The sequence below is a fragment of the Miscanthus floridulus genome, chromosome 17, assembly GCF_019320115.1.
Source record: "Miscanthus floridulus cultivar M001 chromosome 17, ASM1932011v1, whole genome shotgun sequence".
Classification (NCBI taxonomy): domain Eukaryota; kingdom Viridiplantae; phylum Streptophyta; class Magnoliopsida; order Poales; family Poaceae; genus Miscanthus; species Miscanthus floridulus.
Genome location: NC_089596.1, coordinates 38,311,461 through 38,332,386, shown reverse-complemented (window position 1 = coordinate 38,332,386; position 20,926 = coordinate 38,311,461). Strand labels below are relative to the sequence as shown.

At 42.8% G+C, this 20,926-nt stretch overlaps 2 protein-coding genes, 1 long non-coding RNA gene and 2 other non-coding genes across 5 annotated transcripts; 1 reads left to right on the top strand and 4 right to left on the bottom strand.

Moving 5' to 3' along the window:
• The first annotated feature begins 851 nt into the window (after nucleotides 1-851).
• On the top strand, nucleotides 852-11,368 carry LOC136515559 (protein FAR1-RELATED SEQUENCE 5-like). The gene is made up of 3 exons (XM_066509116.1): nucleotides 852-1,001; nucleotides 10,269-10,703; nucleotides 10,817-11,368. Exons 1-3 carry the CDS (start codon nucleotides 852-854, stop codon nucleotides 11,366-11,368), a joined length of 1,137 nt encoding a protein of 378 aa, XP_066365213.1.
• A 376-nt stretch (nucleotides 11,369-11,744) lies between these two features.
• On the bottom strand, nucleotides 11,745-13,891 carry LOC136515558 (large ribosomal subunit protein uL22-like). Its single transcript, XM_066509115.1, has 5 exons — nucleotides 13,862-13,891; nucleotides 13,166-13,396; nucleotides 13,040-13,084; nucleotides 12,009-12,087; nucleotides 11,745-11,836 (listed from the first exon to the last, which is right to left on the bottom strand). Exons 1-5 carry the CDS (start codon nucleotides 13,889-13,891, stop codon nucleotides 11,745-11,747), a joined length of 477 nt encoding a protein of 158 aa, XP_066365212.1.
• On the bottom strand, nucleotides 13,561-13,705 carry LOC136519290 (small nucleolar RNA snoR74). The gene has a single exon (XR_010774841.1). It is a non-coding gene; the product is annotated as a small nucleolar RNA snoR74 (small nucleolar RNA).
• Nucleotides 13,892-14,329: 438 nt separating the features above from the next.
• LOC136519294 (small nucleolar RNA snoR74) lies at nucleotides 14,330-14,474 on the bottom strand. Its single transcript, XR_010774845.1, has one exon. It is a non-coding gene; the product is annotated as a small nucleolar RNA snoR74 (small nucleolar RNA).
• A 292-nt stretch (nucleotides 14,475-14,766) lies between these two features.
• Nucleotides 14,767-15,206, bottom strand: LOC136518082 (uncharacterized). Its single transcript, XR_010774426.1, has 3 exons — nucleotides 15,140-15,206; nucleotides 14,993-15,055; nucleotides 14,767-14,864 (listed from the first exon to the last, which is right to left on the bottom strand). It is a non-coding gene; the product is annotated as an uncharacterized lncRNA (long non-coding RNA).
• Nucleotides 15,207-20,926: the final 5,720 nt, after the last annotated feature.

Genomic DNA, 20,926 nt, shown 5'->3' with positions numbered 1-20,926 from the left:
AGCTGGGCCTCGGCCCAAGCGGGGAGGAGAGGAAGAGCGGCGGCCTAGGAAAGAAATGGGCCGAAACAGAGGAAGGAGAAAGGAATTTTTTTTAATTTTTTTTTCTAATTTTTCCTAAGCAATTTCAAAATGAAATTTCAACTCAATTTGAAACCCAACTTCAAACCAAGCAATACAAAATATTATACACCAGCATGAATGCACACTCATGGTCGTTGACCTATATTTGTTTTTAATTTAATAAAATTTATTATTTTTCCTAGGTTCAAGTTCCCACAAAATGCTTAATTAACCAATTTTCTCCTGTTTCAAAAACATGCAAATTTTTAGGGTGTTACACCCCTACACTAACAAGCCAATTGATGAGGACACAGACGAGGATGACATCGCTGATGCGTACGACGAGGCGACAAGGATGGAGACACAGCTTCAGAGAGCCCCGCTACAAAGATACGTGTTAAGAAATTTGAATTTCAATACAACTGCACGTCGGCGTTCCTATGAATTGTAGTGATACGAACTTAGCTCGCTTGTGTATGCAGGCATCACAGTTAACAAGTCTATCTAACGAAGCAGCCATGCGACTTCACGAGACCAGAGGGGAGCCGCACGACATTCTACACTTCTTCGTCGATGTAAATTCTATTCTCAGAGACATGACAATGGTTAAATGGTTCGCATGACTCATTCATCCGTGTTTTCTTTTTTTGCACAAAGTGAGGAGGAGCTGCAAGAAGCTGGCACAGAAGCTCAGCTACGTGGATACTCCGTGGGAGATGCCCTATGAGCCGGACCTGTCTAGTTCCTTACGCTAGAGCACTATGCCGACACGAGTAGGTTCCTCCGACACGATGGCTGGTGGGACCTCTTATGTTCGTACTCCCGGCAATCATGGCAAGGGTCCTACGGAGCACGACATTAAGGAGGACGAGGAGGACTACGATGAGATTGTGATGTCTCAGCTTGGTGATGCACCATTTCCTACACAGCTCGACGCACAGGTACTTGAAACAACCCTTCACCATATACATCACAATTACTTAAACATTGTAAGTAATGGTGCCTATATTGTAATTGCAGGGTCCTAGTTACACTCAGTAGTACCACCGGGTGTACCGCCAGCGAGACCGTACCGATGTTGGGTTCACCCCTAACGTGCTGCCTTCACGTCCAAAGAGACAACGACGTCCGCGGTCACCATATACTCCTAGGTCATTGGAGTTCTTTAGGATGACATGCTGCACTTGTACTCGGACACCCATATACTGATGGAACATGTAGTATATCGAGTAATATTGAACTTATGTATTGATGAACTTGTGTCGTAGTTATGACTTGCTGAACTTATTGAAATGACATTTCACAAATCCATAACGCTACAAGAGAATACGTTAGTACACGCACACATATAGAGATAACATATTTAAACAGATACACTTTCCACTTACTTCGTGTTTGTTCAGACACACAAACTCCAACGTATTCCTCGGGTTTATCACAGCTCGATCTCCGCATTCACTCAGAGGAGGTTCCTCGAGTCGTCTAACTGTGGCTAGGTGCTTCTCCTTAGCCGTCATTGGCGGGGGGTTAGGGGGGTGGAACCCACCGCTGGAAGTGCTCACATGGATGTCTCCCTCTACACAAATCATCGAAAAAGAGGTACCTAGGGTTAAACTTTTCTACACCGTCGATTCACTAAAAGAAAAAGCACCTCTCATGGTCCTACACAACAAGATTCCAACAAAATATTAGTAGCCTACTTACACAAATGAAGAAGAAAAAGATAGTGGAAACAATTACTTACATTAAAACGACTGTATATGTGGAAGCAACGCGCCGCTGTGTCTGGATGTCTCGATTGAAACACGTCAGCCGAAAAACCACAGTCACAGTTAGGGACAGGGAGGTTAGGAGGGACGGGAACATCTTTGCTAGACGCGTCGGGGTATAATTCTCAAGGACGGCCCCGTTTTCGCCAAAACTCCTCCCGATACATTTTTTGCATCTAACAAAACGGTTGTAATTTAACAAACAAAAAACAAAACATCACAAATTAATGTCAATGAAAACAATTTGCATTACAACAAAAAAAATAACCTACACTTTGTTGCAAAGTCTATCTTAGATGCAAACATGAAAACTATATAAAAACTATACTTTGGTCAGTAAAAAATAAAATTTGATACATCAACAGTGTGTCCATATATTTATTCACATATAAAAGTTGAGATGCAAACTCAAACAAGCAAAATACATGATAATCATAATTATAACTAACCAATTAACCTTAACATTGGCAATCCTAATCATAATCCTTCAATTCAACGTTCTAACGAACTCATATTTTTGTCCATACCCTACCTACTCATTCAAATCATTCAATCCACCGTGGAGGCCGAGGAGAAGCTTCAGGGAATGTAGAGAGGGAAACACCAAGGGAGGAAAATTCAGCGGCCGGCCGTGGGGGAGCCGGGAGGCAATGGCACGGCGGTGCGGGCTAGGAGGCGCGCCGACAGGGGCAGGCGGCACGGAGGCGGCTGCTGTGCCCTGGAGACTGAAACAGAGAGGGAGGAAAGGGACTGGACCGCGGGCCTATATTAGGCGCTGCCGCGCCCTGGGCGGTGGCGCGTCACTGCCGCGCCATGATGTGTGGCGTGTCACCGCCGCGCCCTGATCGGTGGCGCGGCAGAGCCGGCCATGTCACCGGTCAGGGCCCTGGTCGCTGCCACGTGGGCAGCCTTGCCGCGCCCCTATGCATGACACGACAGCGTTAATTCGCCGCACCGTGCGAATAGGCGCGGTCAAAAGTGTTAGATTAAAAAAAATTAAACAGGGTTAGTTTTAAAATTAGTTTAAAAATGCGTTAAAAATTAAAAAAAAATCACTACGCACACCCCACAGCGAACGGAGGGATCGACATCGACCAATGCGAGTGTCCGGTGTCCCCTACTCCCTCCTGCCTGCCTTTTCACTGTTCCATCCACATGAATTTCACGGCAAGTTTGTCCGACTTCCGTTGCTTCAGCAGGGCAGGGGTAGGCTTCTTCAGGTTATACGATCTTCCTGGGTGCTTCCGCTCGCCTGTGCCCACTGCTGCTGCTGCTACTCATTGCATGCACCTCTAGTCACGGGAGAAACAAAGGTGGTGACTGTCGATCGATGCTCTGGTCGCGTTCCATTCATGGATCTGGACGTGCACTGGAATCAAACGAGCCCCATTGGTCGATCCAGGAGTACTCGGAGTAGGAATAGGAGGGGGAGCATATGCCATCATGGGTGTGGTGTGGCAGCCCGCAGCCAGAGCCAGAGACGAGACGGGGCAAGGGCAACGGCAACACACACGTACGTCCCCTCCTAATTCAGGACCCAAATTGAGATGCAACAGCATGCAGGCTCCACGGAAAAACGGCCAAAAGGCGCGCCGAGCATGAAGACGAAGGACCGACGTATAGTACAGTACAGCAGTCTCGGCTAAGCCAAGCGACAGCAGAACACAAGGCAGAGAGGACTGGACGGAGTCGATTCCGAATTTTTGCCGTCAACGTGTACCAGCTAGGCTTTGGTGGCGTGGCGCCGTGCGGTCCCGAACCCCCGATACGCGATCGAACAGATCTGGAGTAGTGCAGGGCCATAAACCCAGGTAGGTGAGCACACAGAAGAGACCGTACGTAGTACCCAGTATCCTTCCCTTCGAATTACTGCACGCCACTAGTTTGATTGATGCGGAAAACGTCTGTGCAATGCAACTGCCGTGACCGTGAGCTTATTCTCGCGCTATTTTATTTTTATATATACATTGATTGGAAACACAGGTACTAGTACGTAAACAGAGCCCAGGGTTGTCATGCGCGTAGCGACAGGCAGGCTGGCGGTCCGCCGTACGTACGTGCAAGGAGCAACCTGTCCAGGGACTTCCCTGGCACTGCACTGGACAGTGAGGCATGCACGTAGCGGTACGACTTCCCTGCCGATGCTCTGGTCCCCCTTGTCACGCACGTTGCCGAGGCGAACCCGATAAATAACCCTGCACCCGGCAGCGCTCTCTCCCGTGTGCGGTGGCGTGCCTGCCTGTCTTGCTTGCTTGCTCCCATACGCATCCTGCGTGTAAGCTGACGCTGAATCCATTTGCCGAATCCATCATGACACGTCCCATTAAAATTGTGTGTTGGATACTTTTAGATCTGTCATCTGTGTGTCTAACAAACACACGTACGCACACTACATGTACATCCCAGCATGCATATAGGAGCATGCATATACGCACACATTTATTAACACTAATTAACTCCAGTACGCCATGGTAAACACCGATAATCAAAATATTAACTCAATTCCAGCTCATGCATGCACATCAGATCTTGTACCGAACAAACTAGCTAGTTAGTCAGAGCACTCACTTTGTGGTAAGCATGTCTATCGGTAGCCTCTAGCAAATTGTCATTATTATCGTAGTAGTGTAGTACTCCCTCACTTTCTAGCTCACTCGATGGTGGCAAAATTATTCGCCAATAACAAGAGCTCCGCTGCGCTAGCGATATGGCAGGGCCAACCCCAGCTCAATTTAAACAAGTTTGTGCCTTTTTTTTTCACAAATTACACGGTACATGCAGAAACTCGCAAACATACTTGGTGCACGCAAATTCTATCCCTATAAGCACTTTCGAATGGCTAAGCTGGCAAATCTCAAAGATGTCAAAGTCATCATCATAGCATGTGGCCTATAACGCTGATATATTCTAGAATGAATTTAGAAAATACTGGCACCCGTACCAAGTCGAGTACTCCCTCTATCTCAAAATAGAAGTCGTTCTCGCTTATCGAGAATTCAGCTTTTTTTAATTTTGACCAACTATATATATAAAAATATTAATATTTATAATACATAATTAGTATCATTAGATAGATTGTTGAATATACTTTCATAATAAACTTATTTGGAGATATAAATGTTACACGTATTTTCTATAAATCTAATCAAAGTTGAGAAAGTTTGATCTGCACGCATCCCATAACGACTTCTATTGTGGGATGAGGGGAGTGCTTGAATCTAAATGAACAATTTCTATTACACTATTTGAGTTACATACTTTTACCGTCAAGAGTAACACAGTGGCATTTCGTATGCCGTTTCAATTATGTGCTACGAACAAACATTGACGTTTACCGAAGGGCTCTAACACTGTCTGTCTACCTCTGCAAAATCCCGATTTCTTTTGGATATTCTCCAAAGCTCCTCACCCGTCATCACTATCTTCGGTCTCCAGGAACACTGTAATTTTTTTTCTCATTTTCATTTTCTTGTAAGTAGAAAGTTCTAACTTACTCTGACCAGAAATATAATGCCACCCTGTGAGATGGGTGCATCTACTTTGGTCCTAGGACCGATGTGATTAGCCCAATGAGTGACATGTGTACATAAAACACTCTCTTTTCTATACTTAATTGAGCGACAGAGCTCCTGCCTTTTCTGTCTAAAAAAAGTCCATCTCAATCGTCTTAAGTCAAACTTTTGACTTTAATAACCGTTAGTAACATATAAAAATCGATATAGACTAGTAACATATAAAAAAATTTTGAAAGCTATACAAATTTGAGATGTTGATGATCAAATTAAAGTTAAATAAAAGTTGACTTAGGTCAAACCTAATGGAATTACATTTGTGCTTGGCGAAATTTGACTTGCATATATAAAAATAAAGGCTATACCGCTTGTGAGCGATTCACTCCACAACCACGAGTTCACAAAGAGGACTTGAGTTTTGGATGTATCAGCAGATACCCTGTTCGTTTGGGCTGGTTTGGCTTATAAGCCATGGTTGAAAGTACTGTTGGCTGGTTTGATGTGAGAGAAAAATATTATTCGTTGGCTAATAATAAGTCATAGCTTATAAACCAAATACGACTAAACGAACAGGCTGAGAGCTATCTAATACTGCACACAAGTTTGGTACCAACAACCAAAGTAATATATATATATATATATATATATATATATATATATATATATATATATATATATATATATATATATATATATATATATATATATATATATATATATATATATATATATATATATCATATCGTAGTGGCAACTCACTTACACATAGTGACACCCACATAGTTGTACCTGTACAATGAGTATTGGTATTTGTATGCTTGTATGGTACCAAGACCAACGCAGAGGTGCAGTGAGAGGATTGGGGATTCAGGACACAGGCTCCCCTATCTGAAATTTGCTGCATGCATAGCTAGCTGCCCTGAATCGGCCTGCGATACTGCTCTTCTGTTCATCACCAACCGATGGTCCCTTTTGACCTTTTTCACTGTTTGGTCCCGGCCAAACAGCTGCACCTAGCACTTTTGCACGCACTGACAGAGAATCTAAATTACCTTTGCTTCAACGCAACTCCAGCTGAACGGCCATGATCATTCGTAGCCAGGGTCTACTCTCTCTCTCAAAATAGAAGTCATTCTCGCTTTCAAAAAGTCAACTTTTTTTACTTTGACCAATTATATATAAAAAAATATTAATATTTATAATTCATAACTAGTATCATTAGATAGATCATTGAATATACTTTCATAATAAACTTATTTGAAGATATAAATGTTACACGTATTTTCTACAAATCTAGTCAAAGTTGAGAATACTTGACCTGCACCCATCCCATAACGTTATTTTTTTTATGGAGCGAGTAGTATGTATGTATGTATATGTACTATTTCGGCAGTGGTGCAACGAGCAACCATGATAGTCTATCTGATTGCTAGCGCTCGACCATAGAGCTCGGCTGCAAGTACTATCTGCCACTCTGCTTCGATTGCTGGCTTTGCAAGCTATATATAGCCCAAAAGATCACCTCTCCATCTTTCACTCAGACGCCTGGTGTGGCTCCAAGCACGAATCCAACCACAAAAAGGTGGCTTATTTTCGCATCTGTGTTTTCCTTCGAGCATGGTTGCTACCAAGTACCAACACAACATGTAACACGCCAGGCTTGCTAGGCAGTCAGGCCCAACCTAGGCAGACAGCGTTGCAACTGTGTACTAAGGCGCAGTCGCGAAGAGCTCAATAGGTGCATGATGCACGAAGCGTGTGGTAGGCTACCTAGCTAGATAGCTCGGAACCGTATGGGCAGAGGCGCAGAGCATTACTGAATTGTGCTGTACATGGCCCATTCTCTGACTGAAAAAGTATGTGCATGTACGTATCGGATTTCAGTACTGAAGAGTTCGTTGGAGATCGGAGATCAGGGATGTGATGATTATGCTCTGTCGTCGCAAAGATTATTGCGTACCGCTGCATGTACGACAGTTGGTGTGTTCGGTTCGAGATTGGGCACGCAGCGCATTCATCTGCGGCCCTCCGGATACTGGACCATAGGTTGTCTCAGAATGCGGAAGTTTGATCGAACAGATTCGGAGGACACAGTTCAGTTCCCATGGATAGGAAAAGATTACATTCCTGAGTGTGTGTGTGTGTTGGAAAAGATTACATTCCTGAGTGTGTGTGCGCGCGCGCGCGCGCGTGTGACAGTGTGAGAGAGAGATGGATGCGAGACCGAGCTAGCTCTCACGATCGCCCACGACATGGATAGTGAAGTGATCACATGGCCACCTTTATGGTAGACACTAACCTTCACAAGACTATGCATCATCCAACCAGAAAGGCCATCACGTCAATTAGATCCATCTAATCCGCTGATCCTATCTTAACCGAAAAGTCATAAATGCAGCTTTATTACTCTAATGAGTGTCTGTATCTTTGACAACAGGAGCAGCCACCGTTTTTTTAAGGAGCTCTTTTATAGTGGTTGGGGTCCTTCTGGGTTCCTCCTAGTTTCTAAACAATTAATTAACGCTAATTAATTTTATGAATGGAAGGTTAATATGGTAATTGCGGCTCCCCCTCCCCCACGCGCACCCGAACCCGCACGCCTCACCCACATCCACCCGAAGGACGCGAGCAGGTCCGTGGACGTGAGGCTTCCCTGCCCTCGGCCTTAGCCACGGCCGCGCCCTCGCCCTCGCCATCGCGCGGCGCCGCCGCCACCGGCCTGCCCTCGCCACCACCGGTCGCTCCTCCCTCCTCCCCCCGGCACCCCTTGCCCACGCGCACCCGAACCCCATCGCGGCGACAAAATATCTCGTCCTCCGCGACACCCATTGCAACAGCTCGGCATCTGCATCTCGACCTCATCGTCGTCGTGTGCGCCCACCGTCTGTCGGCCTACAGCACCGACTCTGCCTCATCGCCGTCGTGCGCGCCCACCATCCGCCGGCATGCAGCACCGACTCCTACCACCATCTTCGTCTTCATCGACATCTTCTTCCGGTGCCAGCAGCAAGGGAAGGGAAGGAACTCCGTCCCGGTCCCGGCTTCCGTCTTCTCTCCCGAGTCAAGTCCTCACCGGATCTGGTACGTGCCTACGTACTGCTCTTCGCTTCCGTATCATACATACCACGCCGTGCTCCTCAATTCCATTTTCAATTTTAATAACTCGACTTGACTCGATCCGTGGTCTACGCTTTCCTACTGTTTGTTTAGATTTATGGCAACCGTTTTGAATTTTAATAACTCGACTTAGACCTTCGCTCGATCCATGCTCCACACTTCCGTATGTTTTGTTTAGATTCATAGCACAAATTGAGATTTTTTTGACGGAGTGAGTAGTGTAAGTTCGTAGCGGTTTAGAGGAGGAGAACAACATGCTGCTGTGCGTGGGATGTTTAGTGTTTATTATCCACCACTTTGGTTGTTTATTTAGAACGATGTTTAATTTCTTAAGTTTTAATGTACTGTCCACAATTAAATATAAACAACTAATGAGAAATTAAATTCGTTGATGCAGCAGTACTAAAATAGTACATAAGATTAGACTAAGGATCCCATGCCATGGCTTTCGTATGTCTTTTTTTTGTTGTTGTCTCTTCTCAAATATTCTAATTTTGTGGGAGTAAGAATTTTTTAATCAAAAACCATTGAGGCCGCATCCTATTTTGTAGTCTATATTTTTTAGCATGAGTCAAAGTGATGATTGATAAGTAGCTATGTTTTGAACATGGATGTTTGCTAATGAAGAAGATATAGGTCTTATCTGCTTGGAGTTGCACTAAGATTCTATATAGTTAATGAAGACATCCCCCTATCAGATTTTACCAGCCCTCGCCGTCGCACGGTGCCGCCGTCGCCGGCCAGCCGTCGCTCTCCCTCCTCCCCGACGCGTCCGCCTGACGCGAGCTGCCCCAAGGCCAAGGTTTGACAGACACGCACGAACTCGTCTTCATGGTTCATGCCATTGCCCATTGCCATGAATTTGTTTTGGAGATTAGACTCTGGTCTAAAACTTGAATTTACTATTCATTGAATGGGACTGACTCTTATCGATTCTTATCCTGTCATTTCTAGTGTATGTCATTTTCTCCTTATTTAATCATAGACAATCAGATCATTTTATCTTGCTATAGCAGCTCTGCCATTGAGTTAAAATGTGTTATACTTCTCTCTAATATATTTTGAGTAGGATCACATATTGCTTTTGATGGGAATCAATGACACAAGTTATGTTCCCCTGCTAGTCAGACACGTGTTAACAAGTTAAGTGTCTATTATATCTGATGTGTATGCTTAGAGCCTTAGATTGCCACTTCATATAGAAAAGTTACATCAAACAGGATCAATTATTTGTTAGTCAGCATTGACTAGACTTGATATATGGATATCTTTTCTGTATGAACACATTGTGTTGATAATGTTCAACATCTCTAAGCACTACAAATCTATGTTAATAGTTATCTAATGAGCTACTATTTTATTTTCTGAATTTCAATTTACTTTGCTGTCTTCTAGTAGTGGACTGCTAGACAAATGGGATTTTCTGAGGAAGGGAAATGATGGTGAAAATGATTTTACTGGATGGACATTGCTAGGATGATTCTGCTAAATTTGCAGATGGTCCTTTTACATGTCAATGCTGGTCTAAATAGTCTAGAAGCCTCTATAAATAACTGAAAACTGTGTATATTTCAAGTTTGATGTATTGTTAAATTTCTCTATTGTGGTTGGTCACCAAGTAGTGGTATCGGCCAGACAGGGTTCAAATCCGGGCTTGCACCCAAAAAAAACTTGCTTTGCCTCCCAATAAAAAATAGCTGGGCACCATCCTGTTGTATTGGTGAGGTCCTACTTGGGGTAGTGGCAGGATTTGGGGGTTTTCTCAGACAGTTTGGTTGTTGTATTTGTTTAATGTTGTTGATGAATACAGGAGGAAATGTCATATCTTGAGTCTTTGCTGGAGTACAATGAATTTGTCAAGAAGATGTTTGCTAATGAAGAAGAAGGATTTCAGTTCTATAACAACTACGGTTTTGAGAAAGGATTTAGTGTGAGGAGAAGTTATTGTGAGTGTGACAATGGCCACAATGAGATGACTCTTCGAAAGTTCGTTTGCAGTCGTCAAGGTTTCCGTGAAGAGAAGCAGTTGAAGAGGGCAATTAAGAAGCGGAAGCCACAGAATATTACCCATGTTGGATGCCTTGCTAAATTTGTGATTGCACGAGATCAGATCACAGGGCAGTGGTATATGAAGGATTTCATCGATGAACACAACCATGCGATGGCGCTAGAGAGCTTACTTGTCGGCTATGTTCACATAGAAGAATCAGCGATGAGCAGAAAGCTGAGATTGTGGAGATGGAGAGTTATGGGATCTGCAAACACAAGATAATAGATATTTTGAAAATACAATATGGTGGGTATGATAAGGTTGGGTGTACAATAAGGGACTTGTATAATTTCTGCCATCGCTATAAGGCAGAGACAATTGCTGCTAGTGACGCTCAAATAGTCATCAGTTACCTCACAGAACTTCAGCGTAGAGATCCTGATTTCTTTTTCAAGTACATGGTTGATGGGGAAGGACACCTAAAGGAACTATTCTGGTGTGATAGTCAATGTCTGCTTGATTATGAAGCATTTAGTGATGTCATTGTATTTGATAGCACCTATAAAACTAATCGGTACAACCTACCCCTTGTTCCTTTTGTTGGGGTGAATCACCATCGAAGCACAGTTATTTTTGGATGTGGAATTATTTCTCATGAGAATATTGAGTCATATGTGTGGTTGCTGAGTACATTTTCCGAGGCCATGATTCAGAAGTATCCGATCTCCATGATCACTGATGGAGACCTTGCTATGCAGAGAGCAATCAGGCTGGTGTGGCCAAATTCATCGCATAGGCTCTGCATATGGCATATTGAGCAGAACATTGTGCGTAATCTTAAGGATGATGTTGTCAAGGATGAATTCAGGAGTTTTCTTTATGATTGTTGGTCCATAGAAGCGACCGAGAGAAAATGGTAGGAATTTTTGGATAAGCATAAGGTTACGAATAAGGAGTTATGGTTGTATCAAATGTATGATATGAGGGAAATCTGGTGTGCTTCGTATCATGCTGGTAAGTGCTACTTAGGACTGAGGAGCAACCAACGGAGTGAGAGCCTAAACTCTAGGCTTCATATGCGTCTAGATCATAAAATGACACTGCTTGACATGGTAAAGCACGCTGATCATGTAACGCTTGCTTCAACAGGCAACCTAGTGCGACCTCCATTCTTACAGCAATGTCATTCTGCTCAATGGTTGACCCTTCGTCCAACAGCTTTCGCTGAGAAATTATGTACCGCTCATTTTGTTGTCGCACTTGTTTTGTTCTGATGTCAGCGTCGGAACGGTCAAGCTATAACTTCAATTTCATATCCTCAAAGTCCGCCTTTAGTTTGGTAGCCATCTCGTCCCACTCCTTGAGCTGGTTTGTAAGATCCATGGTACCTGAAGTTTGACGTAGCAGTTTCGTAAATCATCATGTGTCTCTAGGAAGCTTTAGTAATTTCAGGATTGCAGTATAGTGTTAAGACTAACATAGGGAGAGATGGTAAATAAGAAAGAAATGTCTGGATGAGAACATAAATCCATTAGAAAAGCATACATGTACTTGACCAACCAGTGATAAATTCATGAGGGAAGAACTGAACTTGCATGATAAATTGAGAAAGAAAGCGTGTAAACAGGAAAATAGAGCACTGCAATCATATACAGTGAAATAAGATGTTAGCACACTTATACATGAAACCCACTTACTACCGAACAAAACAAATACCTGATCCCAAAAGCTAGAAAAGAGCATAGGAAAGTTGCAGGAGGGAGCTGTGGCCACGAGAGGCAAGTTCATCATACATGAGCACTTAGCGAGGTGTGACCATTGCGATTAGTCGGTCGGCCCGTTGTGCGCATATCAATTAATTAGAGTCATGCAAAGCGAGGAAAAAGAGACCTAAAATCTACTCACATGGAAGGCAGATAGTATTAGTTTTTTCATTTACATGGAGGGCTGACAGTAATAGCATTTGCACTTACACGCAAGGCCTAATGAACGGTAATAGTTGCTGTTGGCAAATCTCCAACGGGGCTTGCATGTTAATGCACAAATTTGGTATATACGATGCATGATATGCTGTTTAGTGGCTCCATGCACAGAGGTGGTGTGGAGTCAAATATGAAATGAGCGAGTAGGTTGCGACCTCTGGTTTAATGAAAAGTAAAAGAAGAACCGAACCGAGTTAAGCCACAACCACATGCATGCCACCCATGAGCCGCTCAGCTTGGGCCTCCTGTCTCCCCTTGCGGGCTTACATGGGCCACGCGACTTGGCGGAGGCGGCCTCTTCATTTGGAAACTACCCTTGTGGAGATTGTGGCGCCTCCATAATTGTAGGATCGCCGCAACAGATCACAAACCGCATCCTCTCTCTACTTCCTCATCTCTACTTTCTCATTTTCTCTCGCTAGCAATGGCTACGGCAGAATATAGAGGCTAGCCGAGTCCATCGTCTGGAATCGTCACCATGGATACGGCGGCAGATGGAGGCCAGCTTCGTACTCCAATCGGCAACCGAGTTCAAAATGAGTCAAAGGTTACAGGTAAGTGATGCATCTCTACTCCAGTGATTAGATGTATGAATTTGTGTTTGTTCACTTGAATGTGCAACACATAGAGGGTATCCACATCAAGACCTTTTACCTGCAGCGCAGAAATTCACATAATTAGCATAATACTATGAAAGCAAAGATAGGTCAGACAGAGCACAGTAGAATTGTAGACCTCAGCATTGCAATCAGCATTCTTGAGAAGGTCTAGAATGAATCTAGCAGACTTGACAGGCCAGCGTCCCTGCCCATTTGAGTGGCGAGACTTAGCCTGAGTAGTACGCCCAACACCACCACAATACCTGTGGAACGGGATGGCCTGCTTGTGGGCAATCACATCCTCAAGGTACCTCTTGGCCTTGGTGAGTGACAACTTCCTAAGGGCAAAAGTTGTTTCACGGGTGTTCTGCAAGTATGACAGGAGCATTAACAAACACCAAAATATGCCCACATCGTATCCAAGAACAAATAACGTCAGCAAGTGAACAATATTGGGTGCCATCATTATGGATGAAAATAGAAATTATCACAACCATTATCACACCCTAGCTAAGAAATATGTGAAAAAACAAATGTGCCATCATTTACTGAACCAATTGACATGGAGTTGTCCAACACATGGACAGGACCAGCAGTTCACCCAATAACAATGATCATGGTGTTCCTAAAGTTTACGGGGATACTGCTAGTAAATAGCACATCATCCTGCTTTTTTCTTTAGGGTATTCATCTACAGAGACCAACACTACAACCAGGAATGTCACCCACAAACAGTAGAGCACTGTGCAGCTGTGCTTAATGATATTATCAACGAGAAAATTTCAACAAAGGAAGTCTAATTTTCCTTTAGCACACAAACACAACCATTTACTTCAACATCTGACAGTTCATTTGGCAGCATATATCCCACAGAAGTGAAAAAATGCATGCCATTCAACCAGAGCAGCTTGCACGGCAGCAACAAAGAATTCACCAAATAAACAAACAGGGCAAAATGGCATCATTTACTTATCTAATTGGAGCCAAGTTGCAACACCTTGTCCACCAAATAACAACAAAGTTGGCATTCTAAAGGTTTACCAGTATATGTAAGCACATTCTTTTGGCACCTGATGCCTTAAGCTGCCGCAATCATAGAGATTCACTAAAAGAAGAAACACAAGTTGACATCACTTACTAATCTAATTGGAATCAAGTTGTGAAACCTGGTCCACCTAATAACAATGAAGCTGGCATTCTTACCAGGATATGTAAGCACCTTCTTTTGCCACCGGGTGCCTTAATCAAATAAGCTACTAATCAAAGTATCACACCCTAGCTAACAAATATGTGAAAAAACAAATGTGCCATCATTTACTGAACCAATTGACATGGAGTTGTCCAACATATGGACATGACCAGGGGTTCACCCAATAATGATGATCATGGTGTTCCTAAAGTTCCCGGAAATACTACTAGTATATAGCACAACATCCTGCTTTTTTTCTTTAGGGTATTCAACTACAGCGACCAACATTACAAATAGGAATGCCACCCACAAACAGTAGAGCACTGTGCAACTGCGCTTAATGTAGTTATCAATAAGAAAATTTCAACAAAGAAAGTCTAATTTTTCTTTACCACACAAACATAAACATTTACTTCAACATCAGACAAGTTAAAGAGTTTTACACATGTTATAAAATAAAACTCAAAGCACTCACATTAGCCTCTCCAGATATTCCTTCCAAAAATCTTTCACCACCAAAGAACATTCATTTTGCACCATTATCATCTCTTTTGTTATCTTGACTACTAGAAGAGTTAAATCTTGCATCGGTGAACATGTCAGGATGAGTCAACAGATCAACTGACAATGATTGCCACTCCAGTTTCTGTGAATTTTAATAGATATACGTGAGATCAGAAATCCTTTCTGAGTTCGACAGTCTTAGTTTGCAATAGATCAGGAAACAGTAAAAGTAGGTATTAATCTTCTGGAAGCAAGTAAGGGGCATCAAACCTTAAAAACATAAATGAACCCTTTGTTGTTGGAGAAATCCCTTGCTTCTTTCAAGTTTACTACCTGTAAACATGGCACTGAAATCAGGCAATGGCAAATAAATCATTTAATAAATTAATTATAGTTCTTAAAATCACAATTGAGTACCTGCCATTTTTCATTTGTTGTGTACAATACAAGATCACGGAATGTGATTGCTGCTAGTGGTGGTGACTTGATAGTTAGAAGGATTAGCATTCCTTTTTCCAGGCACAAACATTGCAGCGAACTCTACTTTGGTGGAATAAATTTAAGACAAACAAACAAGAACCAAGATATGCAAAGGAATATAGTAAAAGGGCACCAAAATGTTGAAATATAGGTAAATACCATGTTGCATCTCCTTGACGGTGAGCCCCTCCATGTGTTTCCAGTTGCAGGTTAACAATCCCTACTTGCACTGTCATTCCATCTGCCCTGCTGCTATCACTGTGGTAGAACTGCTATTCCTCGCCTGCTGTTGCATTGCTGCTATCCCTGAAAATAAAAACAGACTCAGTGAAACTCTATAATTAGTGAAAACCTATTTTTGCACATAACCAGATTACAACTGCAACATTCATTATTAACATTTCTTATTCACATCATTTGATGCAGTTGACAGTGGTACCAGGGTTCATACGGAAAAAGTGCATGGAGGGACCAAGAAGCAGGTAATTTCCATATCCAATATCCAGTTCCTATTTTTGTGCAAGTTGCCTTTGCATTGTTAGCAACTTATCATTGACCAACTGGTTGCTGTAGAAATATATGCATTTAATAAACTCAACTGTGAGTTTTGTAAACGCTATAAAAGCCTTATCGAGCGACCACAAGGATTCTATTAAGTCTATGGGATTTGGGGGGGCTGCTTCGTATGCCAAGGACGTGTCTTAGAAGACAAATGATTGACAAAATTGCAAACAGATACCAAATCAGCAACCAATGATTCTTTATATGTGGTCAGGATGTTCCTATTTATCTAGAGGATGTCAGGGACATAATGGGACTCTGGATTGAAGGCATAGATGTTTCTAAACATGTAAACCAAGAGGAGGTCAAAGATGAAGACAAAAAGTGGACATTGAATTGATGAAGAGGTATGAAGATGCAGACCACCTTCTCACAATAAGCAAGTTGAAATAAATGATGATGAAATCAGACACTCCGGATGATGACTTCAAAAGACTATTTGTCTTGTTCACAATTGGTGTCATTGTAGCACCAACTGTGAAGCCCTATGTTAAAGCTAGTTATCTACCCATGGTTAGAAAAGTATCAGACATTCCGAAATTCAATTAGGGCCAATTCACTCTGACCCATTTATTAACCTCATGTAATAATTACATAGTTAAGAAACGAGCCAACATACAGGGCAATTTGACTTTGTTGCAGGTCAGTTTTATAAGCTCCAGCCACCTATAAACAATGTTTACTTTTGGTCTTATGTATTTTTTGCATTGTGTTCATAGTTTTGGTACTGGGAGCGCGTCATTGCGTACACCAAGTACGAGATCAATTACGAGACAATCCAACCACCACTGATGGCGAGGTGGACTGAAGACAATGTTGGTCTTCGATGGCATGCTTTTAATCACGCCGGCCTAGATGGAGGAACTATAAGTTTTGAAACATACCATCAATATGCTGCTATTCATACGCATACATCCTAACTATCTTATTAATTGTTTCTAGCTTATGACGCGCACTACTGGTCAGACCACCCTACAGGAGACCACCAAGCCAAAAAATATAAAAATAGAAACATCAATGTCAGAACAAGCGCCAATATGCGAGGAGGGTCTAAGCAACGAACAAGTATGTATGACATCTATTTATGTGCACAACCTCGTTTGTGTGCCTAATTCATTCTTTCCTATTTATGTAGAAGCAATTCCTTGAAGAATGGGCGAACAATAGCCAAACGGACATTGCACTAGCAATGGAAAAAAATTATGGATATAGACCACAAATATGATAGGAAAATATTATCACAAAACGAGGAGTTAGCTAAGATTAGAAAGGAGAAAAGGCTGGACAACAGACTGGAAGCTAGGGTGAGCAAGATAGAAGACGATACTGCAGAAATGAAAATGGATATCAAGGTAACCAGCGTGAGCACTCATTTTCAGTTCCCATCCGTGCTTCATTGTCTAACACAATTTCTCAAAACAAAAAAAATAGAAAACGCAATAGGTACAACAACAAATCCTACAGCTACTGCAAAGTATTATTGACCCATCTACGCCAACATCTGCACAAGGTCAGCCGTCTATGGCTACATCTTCGCAAGTTCAGTTATCTATGCCTACATCTACACAAGTTCGGGTATGCAAATGTGGCTTCAATTGCTTTGTCTAATGTTGCATTTGATATTTTGGAATTTAACAAAAAATACCAACTACAGGAATCACCACAGATACTAGTTAAGAAGTCAGCACCAGGTGGTCCACTGCATTTCTCCCATGCACTAGCGAGAATCAATGCTGAAGCACACACTGAAACAAAAGTTAAGATGGAAAAGAACACGCATCAGTAGAACAACCCCTCTACACAACACCAAGGCGACGCCTCTACACACATCACACCAAGGAAGCCAATTGTCGACAATGATTACAAAGTGAGTCCAATAGACACAGAAGTCGGATGCTTCGTAGTAATGAGTTGTGACCATGCTAAGGTTGTACAAATAGGTGACCATGTTCTTACAGGCAAACAACTATGCCCTAATTTCATAGATGGCTTTATAGTAGATGAGGTAAACTAATTTCATATCCTTTTTGTCCACAATAACATGCAAACACTTAACTCCACCCTTTACAGGTCATAAATGTCTATGTTGATTTCAGCAATGTGGAGACTGAAGAGGCATCATTCATAACAACTTTCCAAGGCTGGAAGTTGGCTACAGATAATCTGGGTGACCAACGCCTGATGTTTAAGAAGTTAATTGCCAACAAATGTGTTCGAAGGCATTTGGTATGTAATACTAATTTTGTTTGGACACTTTTACTTGACATTTGCATTCCAAAGTTTTGTCAATTAGGACGGTTTACTGTATTTCTGGTAATCTCTATTGCATTTATTGTTTTTAGGTTTTTGTGCCTATGCATATAAACAAAAACCACTAGGCTCTCCTAGTGCTAAATTTTATAAAGAAAGAGGTCCATCTACTTAACTCCTTAGCCTCAACCCGAGATGAAAACCAAGAGAAGGCATTGGTAAGTACTGAAAGCTTCTAGGCTTCTAATTGGATTTCGGTGATTAATGTCAATACAAGATTACTATGACTAACGTGTGTTTTGCAGAGGCAATTAAGTTAGGTCATGATAATGGAGATCAATTGGGCAATTGAGTTGGTCATGCCCCTATGATGGAAATCATTTCGGTTTTCAAAGGATTGACGACAAGGTTAAGGATGACTAGTTCTAAGTGTCGATTGGAGTTGGAAAGACACTTAGAGTAGTTTAGGACTTTGTTTTTCCTTTGGCCGTACTATTAAGGGGGGTATGAACGGGTAGCTTGACCTAGTTGAGTCTAGTGAGTTAGGTGTGATGCACACTTGTTAAAACTAGCTCTAGGTAGCTCCTATGAATGCCTAAGATCCTTTGGAGCAACTTCATTCACATATGATCGAAAGTTGGAAGTGAATGGAGGGTCAAATACTGACCGGACGCTGGCTCCGGTGCGATCGGACGCTGGGCGTAGGGTCCGGTTAGTTCATTTGACCAAGGAGAACAAGTCTGGTGTGACCGGACGCTGGAAGGTCAATGTAACCGAACGCTGAGGGCCAGCGTCCAGTCGACTCCAGTAAGGGTCTAGACTTGAGAAAGTGTGACCGGACGCGTCCGGTCAGTAGTGACCGGACCCTGAGTATCTAGCGTCCGGTCGAGTCCAGTAAGCATCCAGTGAGGGTTTCATGCGACCAGACACGTCTAGTCAGTGGTGACCGGACCCTGCCAGTGTCCGGTCAACATAGTTTCACTGGTTTGCGGGTTGAACTGACCGGAGCGTCTGGTCAAAATGATCAGAGCGTCCGGTCATCCCGCAGAAGCTCATAACGGTTCGTTTTTTAGGCTACCTTATAAATAGAAGCTCCACTCATGAGTGGAGTCACTTTTGCTCATTCCAACAGCTGAGAAACACGTTTGTGAGTGCCAAGAAGAGCAAGGTCCTAGTGAGGTGTTTGTGATTTGAGAATCCAAGAGAGTAGCCTCACTAGCAAATCAAGAGTAGCAAAGTGTGCATCCATCTTCTCATTAGGCTTCGCGTGGTCAAGTGAGAGTTCATGCTTGTTACTCTTGGTGATCGCCATCACCTAGATGGCTTGGTGGTGATCGGGAGCTTGGTGTTCACCCGGCGGAGCTTGTGGGTGACCCAACTCAAGTTATGAGCGGCTTTAGGTGATTTGCCGCGACGGAGTGTCAAAGAATCAACCCGTAGAGAGCACTTGATCCTTGCGCGGATCAAGGGAGAGCTACACCCTTGCGTGGGTGCTCCAACAAGGACTAGTCAGGAGTGGCGACTCTCCGATACCTCGGCAAAACATCGCTGCGTTCCTTTCTCTCTCTATTTACTTTGAGCATTTACTTTGAGTATTTACTTTGAGCAATTCAATACTTGTTTTTCATCCATAGAATTGCTTGCTAGAGGAAGTTTGGAACATAGGTTGCGAGTTCATTGTGCATTAGTTTAATAGAAACACTTTTCAGGGCACAAGGGGTTAATTGGGCTATCCGTAGGATTTGATTATTGCAAGAGAATTTAGAATTAGCCCAATTCACCCTCCTCTTGGGCATCTTGATCCTTTCAATTGGTATCAGAGCCTCGTGCTCACGTTTTTAAGCCTAATCGCTTAGAGCAAGATGTCTCACGGGGATGGACCTCCTCCTATCTTTGAGGGAGATGATTTTCCATATTGGAAAATTTGTATGGAGGCATACCTAGAAGCTCTAGACGTTGGAATACTTAGAGCCGCCTCTCAAGGGTTCCCAACACCTAAGAATGCCACACAACTCCAAGGCGATGAAGTGAACTATAAAAAATGGAATGCAAAGGCTCGCAACACTATCTTTAGAGGCCTTTGCAAAGATGTGTTCAATCGTGTAAGGAACCACAAAGACGCCCATGCACTATGGTCGGACGTTTGTGCGCTCCATGAGGGAACCAAGAGTGAGCGTGAGGAACGCTATCATCTTGTAATTAAAAAGATAAATTCTTTTGAGATGTTTCCCAAAGAAAGTGCTAATGAGATGTATTCTTGTTTAAATGTTCTTGTAGAGGAAGTCAATGGGCTTGGACTTACTCAAATGTCACCATCCGACGTTGTGAGAAAAATCTTGAGTGTCCTCCCCATTGACAAATATGGGCACATTGTGACCGTGCAACATCAAGGTGATCTTTCTGCCGCTACACCGACACAAATCTTGGGAAAGATCAATGCTCATGAGATGTACATGCACATCACGCCACAAGATGGCTCATCCTCTATAAAGAAGAAAGAGAAAGACTTAGCATTCAAAGCTTGCCAAGATAAGGGCAAAGCAAGACTTGAGTATGAGAGCTCAAGTGATGAAGATGATGAAGAAAGCCTTGCTCTCATGGTGAAGAAGATCACCATGATGCTAAAAAGGCTAAACAAGAGTGGCATCAAGTTTGATGGCAAGAAGAAGAAGTTCTTCACTAGCTCAAGAAGAAAGCCAATCTCCGAGATGGATTGCTACAATTGTGGTGAACTTGGCCACCTAGCTCATCAATGCACAAAGCCCAAGAAAGACAAGTTCAAGAACAAGGGCAAGAAAGATGATTCAAGCGATGAAGATGAAAAGAAAAAGAACAAGCCATACAAGAAGAGAGATGGCAAAAAGAGGGACTTCTACAAGAAGAAGAAGAGTGGCAAGGCCTACATTGTTGGTA